At 40.4% G+C, this 13,866-nt stretch overlaps 1 protein-coding gene across 12 annotated transcripts in view; it reads right to left on the bottom strand.

Annotated features, from left to right (window-relative positions):
• Window positions 1–693: 693 nt before the first annotated feature.
• The window catches only part of ABI1 (abl interactor 1), a 78,221-nt gene continuing 65,048 nt past the window's right edge, over window positions 694–13,866 (bottom strand). For 2 of the 12 annotated variants that reach the window (XM_048294560.1, XM_048294477.1), the window contains 6 exons: window positions 13,453–13,553; window positions 12,424–12,498; window positions 10,601–10,777; window positions 7,704–7,790; window positions 3,350–3,535; window positions 694–1,742 (listed from right to left, as the gene is read on the bottom strand). In XM_048294560.1, coding sequence (XP_048150517.1) covers window positions 1,567–1,742; window positions 3,350–3,535; window positions 7,704–7,790; window positions 10,601–10,777; window positions 12,424–12,498; window positions 13,453–13,553 — 802 coding nt within the window. In that variant the 3' untranslated portion in view covers window positions 694–1,566. The remainder of the gene's footprint in view (window positions 1,743–3,349; window positions 3,536–7,703; window positions 7,791–10,600; window positions 10,778–12,423; window positions 12,499–13,452; window positions 13,554–13,866) is intronic. The other 10 variants (XM_048294487.1, XM_048294499.1, XM_048294571.1 and 7 more) reach the window with 7 other exon arrangements.

Raw genomic sequence — 13,866 nt, 5'->3', positions numbered from 1 at the left:
TGGTTTGAATGCTTCCCTGGCTGTTTAACAACAAAAGCATCTGGAATTGTATAGAGATACTGGTTTACTGTAAAAGACTACATGTAGATTTTAATTGGTTATATACATCAGTGAGTTCCAATTCATGCTATTGGTGGCTACTTGCTAGCAGTTAACATGATGCAGAATTTGAGACTGCTACCAAATGAATGCTTTCATTCAGAAAATGGAAGGCTGAGTATTTCTAACTCACACTAAAAATGAATGATTCACCAGCCTGCCAAACCTGCAACTCCATCACTTTCCATCGCTCACTTACAGAACATACTCAGTACCTTCCCAGAAGCCTGCTTTGAAGTCCCAGGCACATTCCTCTCACAGTAATTACCCAGTACTACCACATTCCTTCTCAGGTTATTTCAGCCACAGAATCTGTAGAGCAGGGAAGCACAGCCTCCCTGGCTATCTGCCTGTGATTCCATGAAACAATGGTCAAGTTCCTGTCACATGTGTCCCCTGACTGCTATCTGGAGGACAGCCTGCTCCCTCTGCTCTGTGGGGCACCTCACAGAGCCACACAGAGAGAGTTCCCACACAGAACTGTCAGGTACAGATGGTGTCCAACTTACTGAATGTAGGTAATTCAATCAAGAACCCTCACTAAAATTTAATGTTGGCAGAAAAGAACTTTTAAGAGTATGTATAAGTGTGTAATTCAGGTTTCAGATCTAATTTATTTGCCCTCTGTCAGTGATAAAGTCATGTTACAAACATTTGCTTTTTAGTACATTGTCTGGGATAACACAGCCATGATTTTGCTACGTTAGCATTCCAAACTTCTTTGCCAAGCCAACCAACAAAGTAATGGACAAGACCTTTGGTTCACTTATATATTTATGAATGGAAAAAGTCATAATGTAAATTTACTCATTAAAAAAACTTGGGTACAAATTACACATACATAAGACCACCCATTTTTTGAATCACATGGACACCTTAGACCCAAACAACTCATTGTAATAGACTTTAGTGAGAATACTCCAGGTAAAGATTACAACAATTGGAAGCATCTTGGATTTTTAAAAAAGTATATTTCAATACATAAGTTTGTATGCATGCTTTAAACAAATATAGTTCAAGAATGAGCAAAGAGTCTAAACAAAAAGTAATATGACCAGCACTAACATTAAACTTCTCATCCAGGTTTTAATATGTTAGTCTAACGTAGTGTTAGTTACCATGCTGTACTGAAAAATGTAATGGCACAATCTGATCATGGTTCATTAAATATTATACCCTACTTCCCCATAATATTTAGGCTGGTCATAAAATTAACAATGCATAAGTAAATAAGTATAACCAGTTATAGACAGTTGCTTGTTTTACAAATTGCCATCAGGTAAGACATACTGTCCCCAGAGACTCAGAGATGGACATTCAATCATACCATTAAAACAGTATGGCCTGAAGAAATGGGCACAATTTTTTGAAAGTATATTAAGACAATTCTGTTAGCTTGTAGTTACTCCTTGTAAATAATCATGGTATGACTTGAATACAAGACCAAACTTTGAAAAGCAAAGGATTTTAATCAGCATAGTGCATGATTGATTCAACGTAATTCCCAGGAAACAAGCCAGTTACTCGATTGCAAACTCCTTCATACCAGCCGTCATCGTTCTTCTTTATCACATAAATGATTGCACCCTCCATAAACGACAGCTCGTCATCTTTGTCCTTTGTATAGTCATATATAGCAACAACTGTGGAATAAACAGGGACACATTTTGCATTTTATTAATAGCAACAGTATTAAAAAATAATTGTACTTCAGAAAGTGTTAAAAGATTAGTTTGCTATTGTGGGATTTTCAATAATGAATTCACATGCTTTTCCTGTTTAATATTAAGCCCAGAAAATGGAATTTCACTCTCCTTGCAACATTAGCTAGCAGTAAGAAGTGGGTGGGGACTACACTGAACACTCAGTTAAGCAGAGAAGTATGTCCGACTGTGACACAGTAAAGTGGAGCTTATGGACACTTAAAAGCTGAACTAGGGAATAACTGACTCGTGTGGTACCCATTTCTGATCAGACTACCTCAAAAGCATATGAATCTCTTGATTAGAACATGGTTAAAAAATTTTACAAAAATCATTCCACTAAGGCCCCTGCTTGCACCTCAACGTGGCCTTGCACACATCGCTGCAAAAGCCACTGCACATGAATGGTCTTTCCTACAGAGCTTTTATGTCATAAGGAGTTCTGGTGTTACTTTTCAAGGAGCTGCACTGAGTGCAAGTAGGAAAGTGACTGAAGAAGAATGTAGAAGTGACATCTGCTATTTTTCAGTACCTGCTTGGTGAATACTTTACTCTTACCGACCTCCAGCTCGCTGTGTGCCATTAACAAAGCGGAGATTTCCCCAAGGAAAGAATGTTGCCTCCACCAATACTGCAGCTAAAAACTACCACTGTGAATATACAGACCTCAGACATCACAGCCTTACCCTTCAAAATTTAATATGGATTTATGCAATTGATCAGCTTTATGCATTCCAAGAATCCACTATTTTTTACACCTACATATATTCTCAGATATCTGATGTCTTAATGCCTAGCAATGATGTGCTGCATCAGTTACTTTCATCCCATGGGTATGTCCTGCACACAGTCCAGCTTCAAGTGAAGGTACAGGAGCTCTGCCACAAATATCACAGGTACCTGGCCCCATTTCATACTCACTACAGCATGAGAAAACTTTTCATGAGAAAACTGGCATCACTATTGCTGACAAAATTGTCAGTGCCACAACACAGGCAACTCCACAGGCAGGAAATTTGTTTCTCCGTTACTCATGGGAAGAGATGTTTACTACGTGAGTTCATACCTAAGCACAGTTCACAGTCTGCTAATCTGGAGTCACTGATAAATCTCCAAGGAGACCTCAACGCATTTTATAGTTCAAAGTCTAGTAATCCACTCTAGTAGTATAGTTTGATGGGATAAATGCAGCTTGGAATTTCTGCCCATTTTGCAGCAGTTTGTAGATGACTGCCCAGCAATCCTAAGGTAGGTACAGATGGTCCAACTCATCAAAGATGAAAGCCATCCAATTTACATCTGCTTCTCGTGAAGAAGCTTTCTTTTTCATCCATGCTAGAATGCTTGAAGGTATTTTATAATTTGTCCAAAGAAGGATTATGTCTTACCACATTAGGTGTGGCCACAAACCAAGGAAAGCACGGTTTGAATTCTGACTTAGGAAGGACAATGACTGTTTTCATCAGACCCACACGAAGTGCTTCATTCCCTTCAGGTAACATTAATCCTCTGATACTGCACTAACACAGCAGCAACGCTTCTCTTACCTTTCTCTATATAGTTTTTAGGTGCCCAAGCAGGATCTCCATCTGCATAGGGATCGCTGTACTGCACAACAGCGGCCTCCTCATCCTCATAATCCACAGGGGGTGGGGGTGGAGGAGGAGGAGAGTCATCAAACATTGGCATCTCATCGGGAGGCGGCGGCGGGGGAGGAGTCGGGCTATCAGCAACTAGAAACATTTGGAGATTATTGTTTTTTCTTAAATCAAGACAGGGTGGAGATGCAAACAAACCTGAGGCTGTACACTGTAAATAAAAGGGCTGGGGGCAGGGGGACACACACAGCATGCACTATAATACCATGCATTGATTAGAAACAGAGGCTTTGTATTAACAACTAAAACACACAACTATATTTGTTATTAGTGGTCAAATCTATGTATAAATGCTACTAGAGTCAAAGCACATGCTGCGGGGCATAAGCTGAACATCAGCAGAGAGGAAAGCTTCCTGCTCCAATGTCCATGCGCTGCAGCGTTAGCTATGGAGGACTCCGAGTGGCACCCTCTGAGCCAGGCAGCAACAGGCCTCTGACTAGGCCAGCAGCTTGATTGGTTTTTAATAAATCCTTTGTCTGTAACAGTCACTTTAATTTACTTCTGAGCACTGCTTCCTTGAATTCCTTCTCTCTCAGAGCTAGCATTAGGGAACAAAAAGATCTGGTGTGGATCATAAATACTAGTCTCTTCCTTTTTTTAAAATTTAACCAGGTAAGAGGAAGCCAAGTAATCTTTCTGCAGAAGAAAAGCTTTGTACAGATTCTTATCTTGCAGACTAACTTGTGTGTGTGCACACATTCAGGATTCAAATAATAAATGGAAAACTACAACAGGCAGCTGCTGCTCTTAAGGAGAAAGTGCTCAAGGAATTAAACGTATAATCCAAAATGTCAAATCTCTGCCCTGAGATTATCCAATCAGAACAATTACAAGTTGCTTTGGGAAAGGGAAAAAGAGAAAGGCATTATGGTACAAATCACTTTTTAAATCAGTTCATTAAATTAGTTTCCAGTAACATTCACAGCAGCCGGCAGCAAAATACAGAGATGGCACACTCAGATGCAAGACATCAAGTCACTCTATCCTATTCCTAGGGAGATGTGCTCCATTACACATGGACCTAGGTGTAAACCCTATGAAGCCACAAGTCAACTGAAAGGAAGCTACTGTTACTAACATCAACTTTGTTACACAGCAATACAGATTCATTTTCAAGAGATCTGGGATTCTGCACACTGAAAACATAGGCTGAAAACCACTGGTCTAGGCAGGGTTTGATGTAATGAGGCATCAGGCCCCAGAATGTGCAGCTCCAGCACACAAATTTTGAAAAGAAAGCCAAGCAACAGAGAAAAAAAACATTGCACTGAGTGAAGCTTTAACTGCTGATAGTTACAATGGCACTGGAGATTAGAAATAGGGGTTTTGTTTGCTTGAACGCCTTTTACTTTTGGCTGGTCACTACTCTAGCAGTAACTTAACCTTTGCTCTTCAGCCCCATGCCCCTGACAAGGGGCTTGGGCACTGCTCCTATGTCCTGTCTGGGTCAGACTGGCTGCACTGGGACAGGTCTGGCACCTGCTGCCAGGGGCAAAAGGGGGCAGAAGCTGCTGGGGCAGGGGCTGCCTCAGCCAGTGCATCCAGCCCGCTCCCTTCCCCTGAAGGGCCAATTCTTCACCTGCAAGCCCAGTTCCTCTTCAACTTGACCAGCTGAGCTGAACACCCCACAGCTCTCTCCATCAATAAGACTGGCTGCCACTGTATTAGTGATTCCTCTCCCATACAGAAGCCCATTTATGTCACTTGGAGACAGACTAACAAAGTCTTTGGCAGCGTGAATGCTACGTCCTGCCCGTTACTGAATAGCACTCACAGACAGGCTTCATTAATCCACCACAGACACATGACAACACCGTTTATGAATGGACTGGTTTTGTGCTGCAGTTTCAGAACATCTTCCACAAAATGTGTATCTCCCTTTAATTTCTGTCTGCAGCCAGGAAAAAAAAAAAAGTGTTGAAATAACAATCATTTGAGATCTTGAGAAATCCTTACCTTATGAAATTTTTTAAAAAATTAAAAATGCAAAAAAAAAGTTACATTTATTTAACAATGAAGCTGCAGATTTGAAAAGAAGGAAAGAGGGCAGAAAATGCAAGTGTGAAAACACCGACACATACTCTGAGATGCAGGAACTGCAAGCTTTATGGGAAACATTTAAAACAATTCAACTTCACATTTAAACAAGGAGAGAATGGAACAGAAAATTAGACAAGTGCCACTCCACTTGGAGGAAGTATCTCCTCGCCTCTTGGACTTTAACCCAGACTTTTCCTGGTTCTGAACTTAGCCAGACTCTAGGACAACATCACTTATCCTAGGGGAGGAGGAAAAAAGCATACAAAAAGCCATACTAAATGAAAGGGTAAAAGGATGAGTATTTACATAGTTCCAAACTGAGACCTTCTCTTGTATATATTCCCATCCTTATTCTTTAAATGGGGACCAGCAGACTCCTTTTTGAAAAGACTAGGTGTGGGAGTACAGCAACTTACATCAAATCATCTGTCCCTGAGCACCACACACACTGGAAAACCTCTCTGAAGGAGATGCCCACAATGTGGATGCAGGAGAAAAAGAAAAGGTGTTGCATAGTTTCTAAGCCCTTTCTCCTTGCCCTCTGAAAGAAGTCCACAAGCAGAGGATGTTGCTTTCCAAACTCACAGATCTCTGTGATGAAGAAGACAAGTCTACCCATGTGTCACCTAACACCAGAGACTTCTTGCAGAAAACGAGGCCGATGAAAGTCTAGCACACAATGCCAAACTCAACACCAGCCTCTACAGGCAGCTTTGCTGAGCATATGCACAGGCTGCCACATGCAACCCTGCCTCCGGAACAAGGCAGCCACAGCTCCAAGCCATACTTGTTATATAACTTTCCAACCCAAGGAACTATTAAGGAAATAAAGAACAATTCCTATGACCAGATTTCAAGCTTCAGCTATTTTGCTGCAATTTCATTCACAAGTCAGCTTGCATTTTGCTGTTGCACGCACAAGCCAGTCTGTCCCTTTCACCTCCACTCTCCCCAGGGCTGTGTTATCTCCAGGAGGACAATATTTGGAACAATTCAGAAGCAGGTGTCAATTTTCTCAAGTTTATCTGCAAGCGAAGACATTCTGTAACCTTCATCTTCAGCAGGTTTACCTCTACACTTTGTATTTTGGAAAGGTTTTCAACACAATTTTGTGGCACATTATTCTGCATCAACATGATTCTTACTGTTTACCTAGCACAGCACCAAATTACCTTCTTTTTGAATGAGAACCAGAGAGATGCCTCCAATCTCATGGGGAGTGCTCAGAACACAACCACTTAAAAGCTCTAATGGGAAGCAGAACAGCAGCACTACTCAGACCTGGGGTCCTTAAATGGATGCTGCAGCTATATAGCTAACTGTGTAGTCATAGCAGCCCCTGAGATCCTAGCAAACCTCAAAATGGCTCCCAAACACTTTAAAAACATTTTTTGCTTACTTCACACCTTATCTACATCGTATTTAGTCTGTTGTTTACAGAACTGCAACAAACTCCTACAGAAAAGATATCCCCAGATCAGGAACAGGACTTTGCACCTGCACTGGCACTGGAGACAGTAACACTCACCTGAAAGGAATCAAGCAGTAATGGTGAAAAGCAGAGTTACCGGTATAAACACTCTGCAGCACAGGTCACAGCTAGGGAACACCTCTCACAAACCTAACAAGCAGAGCTATGCTGCAAGAAGCTCAGCAGGGAAATAGGGCTAGAGAGCACAAAGAAATGGAGAATGAAAGCTGCTGAGGAGAGATGCCTTACAAGCTCCTTTGTAATGCATTAGATCTTAAGACTGCACATACTCAATTGACTGTACCGCTTCCTGAAAAATGCTACAGTACTGGAATCAATGGTTACACATTACACATTCTGACAGTCTATATAAGCCTTTCTAATAAAAACTAATCAATTATCCCTAGTGAAAAAGGCGGGGTGATTCAACATGATATCAGTGTTTTCAATTAAAATGGAATTTTATACTCACACCAAACATATGCCACATTTCACACTGTACTTCTGCAATAAATTTGCAGTTCAGAACTTGAATGGGTCAGTAATAATCATGCACGTGTTATAAAAAATTGAAGAGTGTGCCCTTCAGCTCCAATAGCATATTGACACTAGAATGCAAGATGGTATTAGCTTCTGGAAAAGGAAACAAAATAGAGTCTGACTTGCCAGCCATGCATGCTAGAAGAGAGTAGGCTCTACCCTTTAACAGCTCAGCTTGTCCAAACTTACTGTTTTCCTGCACCCTGGCCACGAAGCCTGTGAGAGGTATCTGTGGAGTCAACTGAGGCATAGGGGGAGGGGGTGGAGCAATAGAAACTGGTAGCAACACACACACCATATTGGGAAAGTCAATGGACAAAGGAAAAAAAAAAAAGGGAACAAACAAAAGCAGCCATCAGTAACGAGGACCACAAAACAAAGTATGTAAAGAACAACAAGAACACACACACACAAGAACCTTCTTCAAGCTTGTGTTTCCAACAAGGCTGAATTCGTGGTTAGCCAATGGAGGATCAAAAGCAAAGCATGCCCGTGTTTAGCCAGGTAACAGCCGAGCGCAGGCTGCGTGTCTGGAAGCTCACAGGGTGCGTGTGAAGGTTCTTGCTCTGTCACACATTTTGTGTGCTTCACCTGGGGAGCACATAAAATTGAGCTTTTGTCTTGCTGCTAAACAAGGATTACTCAATTTAGTAGTTAGCTTTTCAAAGTGAGCTACTAGGAGTAGAGGTGATGTTTCGCAGGATTCTGGACTCCTTCTCTAAAATGAAAGTGGAGCGCTGCATCAAGTGCAGCAAAGCAGCACTGACACAAGGCAACACTCTTGCAAGGGGTACAATGTTCCAGCATCAATACTTCACACTGACACAGAGAGTACCTCCCATCATAGTGCTCTGCTGGGACAGGGGCAGTGGGCTAGCTCACTGCATTTTTGTTTTTCTCAGAAAAAGGGGCCTTGTTGATTGCTGGTAGAAAAAACAGCTATGTCTTCTGTGGTGAGAGGGCACTCAGCAACCTAAAAGGCTGGTAAAGGCTTCTGCAGCTCCAAATGGTTACACGAGTGCACAGAGCTCCTCAGGAAGCACTTGGAAGCTCATCTTCTCTGAAGTATGTGCCTATCTGGCGAGTGATGAGACATGTGACAAGCCTGTGCTCAGAGACACTGGGCTGACAGCCCAGATGTTCAACTCTTCCCTGCACAGGTAGGGAAGAGGAATGGGAGCAGTAGGGCAAGCCGTTCAAACTATCGGCTCTGGCAGGACCATTCTCCCTTAAGCACTAGGAATGAAAAGCATAAAACAAAACCCCACCCAGAAACTCAACAAAACATCAACTCATTTGTTTATACCGTGTCCCTTTCTCAGTGGAACTTCTCTTGCACTGGAGCAGAGAAATTCCTGTGAAGGTGGGAATTCAGCAGGATAATCCAGTTGGAACCAAATTTGAAAGAGGTTCTGTACTTCCAAGTAAGCAACAGTTTTAAATAAAGCTGTAACTAAGATTAATGTTCAATGAATTAAAATGAAGCATTTCGTTCATTACAAAACCAATAATCAAATAAACTGTATGGGATAAATGATCAATAAAAGCAGGAGAACAAACAGTGTCTCACAAAACTGAAGTAAACATCTAAGAAAAACCAGAGTATTTGTTAGCATGAAAAGTAAAACCTTAAGGAAACATGGGACCTGGGAATAATGTCAAGACAGTAGCACTAAAAAAATAATCACCAGTTACAGAAACAGAGGAAAAAAGTTTCAAGTAGCAAAACACACCCATCAAAATACTGTTTAAAAAATGTTGACCATCAGTATTTTGAAAACACCAGAGAGGCTAGATTAAGAAAACAGCACCTGCATTTGAGCAAAAAATTGCTTTGGACAAATGTAAATGTTCAGAAACAGTGGTGTGCACAGTATTTAAGACAACTGAACAATTCCCAGAAGTAAAATCCTGTTTATTTAATGGAATGCAACTGTTCAAGCAGGAGGGAGTTTCTGTTGTTATGGTGAATTAATTTGGAGAAATAAGAATGTGGAGGAAAATGAAATGCTAGTATGGGTGAGCAAGAGTAGGAGGAAAATCAAGTTTGGAAAAAAAGAAAAGATAGATACTGTGTCTGCATATAAAAATGCTTTCTGACAAATGTAATACTTCTAAACTACTCAGAAAACTCTTCACTTCAGTGTCTCAAATATTTTAAAAGCATTCTTTTCTTAAGAGTAAGTACACAACAGCAGACACTGGACCAAAGAAATCTTGAATCCAAACATCAACATTTCTTTTCAAAAGAAATATTCCTCTGAAGTTTAAAGGGCTGGCATTCTGAACACTACCAAGAAAAAACATTATACAGCTACCACTCCACAATGTGTATTTGATCAAAATTTATGGAAATGGCAAGGAAGAAGTTTCCTGATAGAGCTTTCTACCAGCAGCCAAAATCCTTATTTTGCAGATCTTTCTGCAGTGAACCTTGATTGCCCTTTTTGGGGCAGGCAGGCAGGAGGCGGCTGACTAAAATCTGCTCACTTGCCCATGGCATCCATCCCTTCCCTCGTTCATCTCCTTCTATACTCCTACTAGTGTGAAAGCACAGAGAAGTTGTCTGCTAAAAGAGAGAGAGACTGAGCTCTTTAACAGTCAAGCTTAAAGCTAAGAACAAAGGAGAAACTTGGAATCAGGAAAGGATTTAAGAGAGACAGAGAGGAACTGTGTGACAGGAACATGAGCATTGTGCTCAGACAGTATTCTTTTGCCACTATCCAAATAGTGAGGGGCTGTACTACAGTCATATTAGGTCTCCTGCAAAAAAACCCTGGATTTACTTTTTGTTCTCCAAGCACACCTGAAATGCCAAGTATAATGTGCCCATAATTAGACAGGCAATCCTAATAATTTCTTGTCATGAGTAACAGCAAACAAGTCAGAAAGGAAAACAGTATAATTGCATATAGTGCAATCACTGTACAATTCCAGTATGGTTTTTCTTGTTTGTTTTTCCTTCTATTTCAGGAAAGAAAGCAGTAATCTCATTGATGCTTTTCATAAATGAATTAAAATGCCATGCATACTTTTACAATCATTTTGCTCAAAACAGTTTGTGATTTCAGAGCTCAGCAGCTTACTTGAATTTTGAGAATAAAGAGGCCCGCCATTAACATGAGGTTGAGCAGAAAATGGGGCAGTCACAGAAGGATTCCGTCTGTATCCACCAGAAGATGCTGAAGAAGTGGTAGAGTTGTGTCGCGAGATTTGCCTGGTCATTGTGCCATACTGGGAACCAGGAGCTGAACCAGGAGCAGCTGAAAAGCATTAGCCAGAGGAACCAAGGAAAAGACTTAAGCAGAGCATTACTTGGGATAGAATGCAGAAAATAGAAAAAGTCCAGAACATGGGAAATACTTGATTACAGTTCTCCAATAATTTAAGGTCAGTAACAGGCGATTAACAGAAAAACAAACATCCCTGTTACAATCAATAATGAGAAAAAACACACAGGACATAAACCAACACTCATATAAAGGGCATTGAGAAATTCTGAGAGTACTTTGGGAGACTGGATTGGACTGGAAAATTGAATCCAACCTTCCAACTCTTAAATATATCTCAATCATACTACATGCAGTAATACCCTTCATTAAAAAGCAGACAGAAAAAAAATCCATGTTCTGCTCAAAACAAATGATTTCCATTGCAAACCCGAACTTGCTTCCAATCTAACATACAACAACAAAACAGTGAAACAAATGTCATGAGCTTCAGACACTTGGCACATTTATCAATCATATTTGCTGGTTCTGCTTTTATATTGATGGAATTTGCACTAACAAATCAGAATCAACAATGCCAGCTGACAGAAAAAGATGTCATTCATTCTTCATTATAAATGCCCATATTTACTTTCCACCTACCTGCTGCACATACTTCAAGGTTAACAAAACAGTTTAAGTTCTCTTTCAGATTAACCTCTGACTGAAAATCACACCTTGCAAACTAATGAATCTCACATGTTGCAGTCACTTGAATCAATGCAATTCTTAAATGCAAAAACTGGTTTGCAATAAAATGTTTTGTGCTTTTATATACATGTATCATATAATTATATAATACACAAACAGCAAGCAGTCAGAAGTTTGCAGTTCTGCAATGCTATCCAAAGTCACTTTCACTTAACATTTCAGTAAAGGAGAGTGCAAAGGGTTATGTGGGTCAAAGCCTCCAAAGCTAGTTTCATAACTCAATCAATTACTTTTGTCATCAGCCTGTGACAGGAATGGGTGGGGTATTTTTTCCTGTCTATTTTGAAAAGTACTACTTTTAGAACCCACCCTAACTGCTGTACATAATGCTTGAAGCAATTTCTCAAGAACTGTTAGTTCATATCCTCAAGTCTTCCAGTTCGACACCTGCCTGCAGCATTATGGAATCAAAGCCAAGCCACTGTGACAGACACTTGGGCCTTCCAGTCACCTTATACCCACAGAATAGAACACACACATCACCCTACACATAAGCTACCATTTCTAAGCTAGAGTGCAACTGCTGTGACTTAGTTTCTGCTGCAGGAGTCACACAGCCTAATACCAATATTCAAGCTGATTCTGAGATCTTATAGATCAGATTAATTGGATCCTAGCTTAATTTGGAGCAGATTTTAAGCAACTAGCAGCCTTTTTCTCATACCTAATGCATTTAGCTTCAGAGGCTTTAACCACAGGAAATTAGTGGAGATTAGATTTGTTGAAAAAAAACAAACAAACAAACAAACAAACAAACAAACAAAAAAAAAAAAAAAAAAAAAAAAAAAACCCACCCAAAATTGATTTTTATAATAAAATCACGTAGGTCCCACTATAGAAGAAAAATCACCCTCACTAAGTTCATTAGGAAGACATGATTATTGATTATGCAGAATGACTGCAATCACTTCAGCATTGACAAATCTCACCTATCAGACTGCCCATCGGGAGAGGTGGAGGCAGTGGTGGTGCTGGCGGGGCTCCAGGAGGAACAGAAATGTGTGCTAATAAAATAGTTTATATTCCCAATTAGGCCATATTATTAAAAGTAAAAAAAAAAGAAAGTACAGGCACTTGATAGGCTTCCCAAACAAATATGAAAATTCAACTTCAGTTAACTAATACAAATTCAGACCCTGATCCTATCCAGGGTTCTGTACCCGCCAATCTCTATTCCCATTGACTTTTACGGGATGCCAGATGACAGTAAAATTTCATGCCTATTTGTACCACTGCAGGACCAAAAACACCTGGGAAAGGAAAGCCTACATGTGTATAAGGAAGCGAAGACTTGTCATCCAAGAAACAGAGAAATCTCTGCAATAACAAAATTACGTTACACTAAAACTCCACTATTTTCTTATGCCTTGTGGGCTTGCAAAACACACAGTAAATAAGTGACTGAGATGGTTTATTACTAAGATTATAATCCTGCCAGTTTATAATAAAGAAGGACGCTACTCAATCTCACCATTCACCATTCTTAAACACAAGGGAGTGTGCCTCCAGCGCTGAGAGATCCTGCGTGGTTCCTTCACCGCGGATGGCAAAGTTAGCAGGGTATTTCAGAAGCCAACGTTTCCCATTAAACATGTACGTACTTGCTGCTGCTCTCAGGGCATCCAGAAATGCCAAATTGTAGACATGCATTTAAAATTACAGTTAAGCTTTAAAAGGATACATTTGTCTTTTACTCCCCCTGTACACCTTTGATTGTCTTGTAAAAACATGGACCAGCAAAGGTGTTTTAACCATCCATTATTCAGTAACTGATTGTCCTGCAACTACTCCTGGTAAAGAATTAAAACTTTAGACATCACTCAGAACTCATAAATGACTTCCTGAGTAGGACTGTGCTTCAGAACAGTTTCTACCCCATTGTGTTTAGTCAAAGTTGCTCTGCAAACACAAGAAAGTAACAAGCAGCCTTAAGTTAGCATGGGAGGAGTCCCACATACCTGGCCCAATGGTTGGCGGTGAAGGTGTAGGCACGGCAATGGGAATGCCAATACTGCTGCTTCCACTGTTCTCTCGACTGCCACTTCCTCCACTACTGCCACTACAAAGAAAAACACAACTATTAGCACAGCGTGGCCTACAAAAGCGTATCAACAGTCACACTTCTTGTGTGAGCTCTGATAGCCTAACTCAATTACAGACTGCTGAAAAACTCCCTGTTAAATGCCTCTGTATTTACCTATAATTGCATACAGATAATCAAGTCTGGATGCATTACACTCCTAACAAATGGAATTAACTAAGCTGATAAACATCACTATTAATAAAATGTGCAATTAAATGCTTCAAAAAATAAAAAGGTAATCAACCATGCAAGTTCTAGGCAATGGAGTAACAACTGCAGAAGTAGTTCA

Source organism: Corvus hawaiiensis, chromosome 1, assembly GCF_020740725.1.
Source record: "Corvus hawaiiensis isolate bCorHaw1 chromosome 1, bCorHaw1.pri.cur, whole genome shotgun sequence".
Classification (NCBI taxonomy): domain Eukaryota; kingdom Metazoa; phylum Chordata; class Aves; order Passeriformes; family Corvidae; genus Corvus; species Corvus hawaiiensis.
This window is presented reverse-complemented; position numbering and strand designations above follow the sequence as displayed.